Source organism: Calonectris borealis, chromosome 4 (genome assembly GCF_964195595.1).
Source record: "Calonectris borealis chromosome 4, bCalBor7.hap1.2, whole genome shotgun sequence".
Classification (NCBI taxonomy): domain Eukaryota; kingdom Metazoa; phylum Chordata; class Aves; order Procellariiformes; family Procellariidae; genus Calonectris; species Calonectris borealis.
In genome coordinates this window covers 50,525,792-50,532,573 of record NC_134315.1, presented here as the reverse complement: position 1 = coordinate 50,532,573, position 6,782 = coordinate 50,525,792, and the positions used below count along the sequence as shown (strand labels likewise).

The 6,782-nt window shown below is 37.5% G+C and overlaps 1 protein-coding gene across 1 annotated transcript in view; it reads left to right on the top strand.

Moving 5' to 3' along the window:
- The first annotated feature begins 498 nt into the window (after positions 1-498).
- The window catches only part of FHIP1A (FHF complex subunit HOOK interacting protein 1A), a 44,485-nt gene continuing 38,201 nt past the window's right edge, over positions 499-6,782 (top strand). Inside the window, exons 1-2 of the mRNA XM_075149501.1 lie at positions 499-600; positions 2,005-2,631. Of these exons, the coding sequence (XP_075005602.1) occupies positions 499-600; positions 2,005-2,631 (729 nt within the window). The remainder of the gene's footprint in view (positions 601-2,004; positions 2,632-6,782) is intronic.

Sequence of the window (6,782 nt, the reverse complement as noted above, 5' to 3'; positions counted from 1 at the left end):
CCTATGCAATATTAGTTACTAAGCAATTCTGAAAAGAGACATGATCAGATGGCAAAAGTGTCATAATGAAAAACTAAAAATGTAGTGACATATGCATAAAATGTTTACTGCATGAGCTTCTGTTATGCTTATTTATTTCAGTAGCACCTTAATTCAGTCCCTGATCTTAAAAATTTGATCATTAGAAACTATTATCATGAGGAAAAGTTTGAGAAGATGGTCCCATATAACATGATTTTAAAAATTCCATCCTCAAACTGAATTAAAAGAAAAAAGGTTTTAATGTTCTCTTCAGTATGTTCTTTTTTGTTATACACTGTAATTTGATGTGCATAGGTATATGTGTGTTTTGTTTTTTTTTAAACAGATTTCTGTGGATACCAAAGCTCAAAACATGACATCAATCTGAACATGATGCTTGAACATCTGTAGCTAACAACAGGATTTTCAGAAGAAATCCAGCATGGCCTAGTTGGCTTGACCTTTGGAAAATTTATAATGTCCTCTGGAACCAGTATCAGCAAAAATCGGCAGGCTCCAAGCCTGCAGGGTGTTGACCCAGAAACATGCATGATAGTATTTAGAACACACTGGGCACAGGTAACGTTAATTAGTTTTATTGATTTGAAGTAGGCTGCATTAATAGGAATTTGCTTCATTCTTACTTTTGGGAAAATCCTGAATTGCTCAGGAACAAATGTCTTTCATGCAGAATGTAGTAAATGACATTGAAACATTTTAAAACACAAAGGTAATTGACCTTTTAAGGTATGGTTAGCCTTTACTAATTACACTTTGAACTCCAGATTTGGATGTAAAAGGGAAGTGGTAGGACACGGTAAGATGTTCTGGAAGGCCTAGATCTTCTTACTGGCCTTCCTAGTGATTCACTGTCACTTGGACCTTGTTGCAAACTTCTGTGCTTCCTTTCCTTGTGCTGGGTAAGGCTTGCCTAGCTTTTGTAAAGTATATTAGACGCACGGTGCAAAGCTGTATGCAGTGTTGTTTATTATGGATAGATGTAGATTATGCACTTCAGCATATTCTAAAAATTGTTTGCATGTCATCAGGATTCTAATTGCTTTTAGGCAAAGATGTTTTGCTCCAAGCACCATAATGTAAGGTCTTATTTGCTGCAGTAATATGAATAACTAATGGCTTATGTAAAATTGATTTCTGTGCTGCTGCTTTTGCTGTTTTTCGGCTACCCTGAGAAGCAAGCCAGACGAATGCTGGTGTTTCTGAGATGTTTCCAGTGTCAGAGGAGCCATCATTCAAGAGCTACCTTTTCTCACCTAACTCTAGTGATGCTGTCATGTTAGGGGAGCTGCTGTTCCTTTGTGGTTTTGTGGCAATTATCCTCCACAAAAAAGCTAGACAGTGGTTGTTTCACAGACAAGGAGCTTCATAGATTGCATGCAGAACAGAATTTAATCCAGGGGTAGAAGTGCTGGGATGACAATTCTTACTCAATCCTAAATCTATATTGAATGTTGCAAGAATTTGTGGGCATCAGTGGCCATTTGGTATCATATAAGATGTGCAAGGAAAGATCAGGTCTCTGGGCTTCTGCCACTCTTACACTCTTACTCTGCAAGACATCTCATGATATTGATACTCCTGAGCACAGTTACTCTGACTGAAGAGCAGGCCCTTTGATTTCAGTCCTCTGTGACAAAGAAACTTACTGCAAACATCACTGAAAGTCAGTTTCTGAAGGCTAAGGGAACCTAGTTTATCCATACTTCAGAGAACCCCAAGTTTTCAGCAATAGGACAAGTGGCAAATTTAAGAGCTTATAAAAGTGAACAAAAGCATTACATTTTGGCCTCGTACATACCAATTGTGAAACTTAAATTTAGAAAGCTTGACAGACAAAAACTAAAAGCATAAAATGTTTTGGGTTTTTGTATTAAGAATTTCGATGTTTTTTTCCTTATAGGGGTAAGTGCATATTTTTTAAAAATACATCCAAATAACTGATCTGCATTTGTATCTCTTTAGGTTCTGAAAATCTTAGAGAAGCATGATCCTTTGAAAAACACTCAGGCAAAGTATGGGGCAATTTCACCTGATGAGGCCAGCACTGTTCAGAATTATGTGGAGCACATGCTTTTCTTATTAATTGAGGAACAAGCAAAGGATGCCTCAATGGGGCCTATTCTGGAGTTTGTGGTCTCAGAAAACATCATGGAGAAGCTTTTTCTTTGGAGCCTACGACGAGAGTTCACCGATGAGACAAAAATCGAGCAACTCAAAATGTATGAAATGCTAGTATCCCAGTCTCATCAGCCTTTGCTGCATCATAAGCCCATCCTGAAGCCTTTAATGATGTTGCTGAGTTCCTGCTCTGGAACAGCCACTCCAACAGTGGAAACTGAGTTGGTTGTCCTCTTGAATCAGCTCTGTTCTATAATAGCCAAAGATCCCTCCATTTTAGAACTGTTTTTCCACACCAGCGAGGACCAAGGAGCTGCCAATTTCCTCATATTTTCCCTGCTGATTCCCTTCATCCATCGCGAAGGAACAGTAGGCCAACAGGCCCGTGATGCGCTGCTTTTCATAATGTCTCTCTCTGCAGAAAACAATGTTGTTGCAAACCACATAGCAGAAAACACCTATTTTTGCCCAGTAAGTTGTTCTTGGTTTGCTTGATCTTCAATGCTAAACTAACTGTCTCTCCTGTATTTTTCTCATCCTTTTCTGTCATTTTTGATAAAGATGTGTTGTAACACATTTGTTTCTGCTAACAGCTATTTCACAAATTATAATGCTGTTTAAGCCAGCCCTACTGCCAAATGTCATCTTGCTCCATGTTTCCATACCAGTGTCTTGTGCCTTTGGGCCAGCACAAGTGTTTTTGCAGTCACACGTGAATTGAATTGGGAAACTGATGGAAGTTGTAGCAGAACTTGGTGGGAGGGAAGCCTGTTCTGTCTCGCTGTGAGGCCCCTGTGAGATTCTGGGGGTGAAGGGAGTGAGAAATGGGAATAAGGTGTTCTGAGGCTGTTGCTTCTGGTGGCAGTGCTAGCTTAGGCGGGCTGTGCTTGCCACACTATAAACATCAGTTCAACAGTTCAAAGAATAAGTGTGAAAATAGTGTCAGTGTTATAGAAATGTAATATTTTTGCAAGATAAAAGGGAGACTTGCTCTTTGTCACAGAATTGGACGTTTCTATGGCTGTTTCAGGCAAACCGCCATCTTGCTATGTTGTACTCTGTTACAAAACTTGGTAGTAGTGTTGCGTTGTTAGATCTGGCAAATCAATTTTACTACATAATAGAAAACCTTTGTTGTTAAACAAATAAATAGTCTAATTTAACAAACAAAGCTGCCCTACTGCAGTTTTAAAGCTAAAGCAGAATGGACATGACAACATCTGCTTCTTCATGCCCTATCACAAAAATCAGTTTGAGATCTGCAATCGATGGGTTCAAAACCAAATATAATTCTGTAGAAAAGTTGCTCTTCTGTGCCAGTTTTTGGACTGATTCTTTTATATTCTGCGTAGCTTGCATTTTTTGTTTAATAGACGCCAGGAAAAATGAAGCGGAAGGGAGCTTTACATAGCTACTAAAGCAGAGAGCTTTAGGGCAGAGAACACTAGAATCCCTGCCTTAAGCATTAGTGCGTGACAGCTATTCTAGCCATAGATTTCCATTTACACTGAGATTGCTATGTCCTTTGAGCAGTACGGCAGAACCAGGTTTGGAGGCTGGAGGAGGCCTACAAGTTCCAAAGCAAAACTTCTAAATTATTTTCCTTGTCAGTTGTAAATATTGCATCGAATTTCTTGTGCTGAGAGACTCCAGTTGACCTTGTTCAATAGATGCTGCTAAAGAATATGAACTTGATTCTCAAACTGTCCCTGAGACAGATACCATTATTGGATCCATGCTATAACTTCCATAATTACATCCTCCAATTAATTAAAAAAAAAAGCAGCCTTTTTACACTGAAGATAAAAGCCAGCTATATTAACCTTCTAACAGCAGGGAGTCATGATTGACAATCATTCTAATTAGGAAGGCTTCTTGTCAAAATGTGCTAAAATCAGACTTTTCTGAACAGTAATGAGACTGGTCTAAGTCTATAATAAAACTTTAATGCAATGCCATAGAATTAGCTCACTAGCACAAAAACGTTTTTGAATTTGAGTGTGATTTTTTTGAATTTTGAGTGTAAGGAGCTGAAGGAACAGGTTTTGTTCTGGTGGAAGGCTCTGTAGGTGTTAGTGGCATTGCTGTATATCACTCAAATCAGTGCAGATGCGGCCTCAGCTACTCTGCAAAACAGCTAGCGCAGTCCTGTGCTGATAGGAGTGGCATTTGGGTGGCACTGATTTGAGCTCTATCTCTGGTTCTGGGTCCGATTTGGTTGGTAGCATGTAAGGGTTTTTTTACCGTGCCTTATTGCATAGTATAGACGTGCCCTGGGATGGGATCTGGCCATAAATCTCTGCTGCCTCATATACCCAAATCAGTGTTAGATTTGTGCCAAAGTGAACCTGAAGGCTTTCTTGATACTATTTTTTGAGCTAGCTTTGGTTAGCAGCTTTTTGGAACTAGATTGTCCATGGTATTCAAAACTGTAGGTGAGTAAACTATAAAGAAGGAAGGGGATAGACTGCAGTAAGATACATCACTAACAAATGTTTTAACATAGAATGTGTAGACAAACTATTGGGCAAAGTTTTCTGATTTTACTTCTGCCGTATCATTTTTATCATGTTTTGACCTGAAAGTTTTCTGAATCTGATTGAAGATATTGTCTGTTCCGCATTATAATAAGAAAACAACGTTTCTAAAGAATTTTGAGCAGGATAGCATCTCAAAGTCTCTCCATAAAACTTCGTATTTGTAAATACCTCACAGCTTAGGAAAGAAAGTATTAAAGCAGGAGGAGGTATGGCTCTGCAATGTCCTTGAAAAGTTGAGGCTGCACAGAAATAGAAAGACTATGGATGTGGGAGGAAAGGGAATTATTAAAGGGAAGGAATTGGCCAGATAGCAATTGATTATATATTAACAGCACGTTTTAATCATATAATGTGTCTGGGATTACAAATCACATAGTCAGTCAGTGTCTTCTGTGAGTCAAGAAAAAGTAAATAAATCAAGGAGACTGGTTTGCAGAGAGACTCATGACTTGATGGTAAGAAAGAAACTGCTGGAGATGCTTGTAAAAGTAGATGAGCAGGTAGGGTTGACTTGACAAATGTCGGGCGAAGTTTAAAAGGACACTGCTCTGGATAAAATAAAAAATAAAACCAATCTTGCCCTTCTGGCATGTGAACTCATTGATTTCTTTCCCTTTCAGATTTTTTTTTTTCATTAGTGTTTATCATTTTACTGATTAAAAATCCGTAACATAGTTTATATATGTACATTATTTTATATGCCTGCTTATAGAATGTGAAGGGTTCTGATAGTAATTTCAAATGGTAATCTTGTTTATACCATATATTTCTATGAAAATTTTCAAATTTTTTTTACCTAAAGAGATGAAATTGCTTCCAGTGGCTCCCCTCTGTCTCAGTGCATTAGAAACTGTAACTTCACATAGAGCCATTTGTGTTGTACATCATAGCAAAAATAAGAGCTTTTTAAACTTTACAGATTTTAGCAGCTACATCTGTCCCTTCTTACTTCAGTAAATCAGACAAACTAAAGAATTCCTCACTTCAAGACGCTGACTGATTGTGAGTTCACTGCTCCTTTTAGTGGAGAGTAGTATGTTTTGCTCAAGGTCAGTTTCTTGTGCTTAAGGACTAAACTTCCATATGAAGGAGAGATGTGCATAGTACACAGCTCTGAAAATCAGATTGTTTACTGCGAGGGTAAGTATGCATTTATGAATAGCAATTAAATTTTAAGCAGACAATGGAAAATTAAGTGTGCATTAATTAACAGGTTGCAACACAAAAGAAACTCAAGTTCTCTCTTCAGAATTTTTTCCTTCCTTGAATCATCTGAAGCCTGGGTTTGTAAGTGTAAGTGTGTGGGGGTTATGTATAGATAGTTCTATAAGCCCAGTAAGATCTTCCTAACTTTTTGCTTTGAGGTCTTCTACCGTGAGAGAGAGAAAAAGCAAAGAAGCAAAGTTATAGAAGAATGTGATTGTACAAAAAAGCTTTGTTCAATGGCTTTAGCTTCTTAGTTTTTTTAACATATCTCCAGCATCTTTCTTTATATATCTTTGTATATATGTATATAAAAAAGTAGCACAGTGTGCTAAAGAAGTGAATTTTCCACAGTATTCCCCCACCCCCTTAATATTTGGCTTAATTATGTATGCCAGAATAAATCCATCTTCAAAATTATGTGAATTAGGAATCGAAAGCATTCAGAAAGATAGTCTTTGTCTGACTGCATGGGTTAGCAATTATAATTTGTTACGCTTGCATATGATCGAAACCTGAATCCCCTTCCGTGAACTCTTGGTCTTTGACCTGCACATAGTTAACTGTTTGTTTTCTAATAGATAAAACAGTTGTGTTTCATCTGAGCTTTGACTATCTAGTTCTTTAGATGCCAAGTAGCCCTTTGTAAAAAGAGGAAAAATTCTTACAAGGGTCTGGTGAAAACTAAAAAGATTTCCATCAGACTGAGTCTTAATGATCCCATTAAAATGAGGATCATCTTAAAAATTTTCCTGAAGTTGTATAAAATCATGCCAGAAGGATAAGAGTTGTAAATAGTATTTAGAAAGTTTCCAGCTTCAAATAACTTTAATAATTAAAAACTTGGTCTGAAACTACCAATACTCTAGATATACTCAG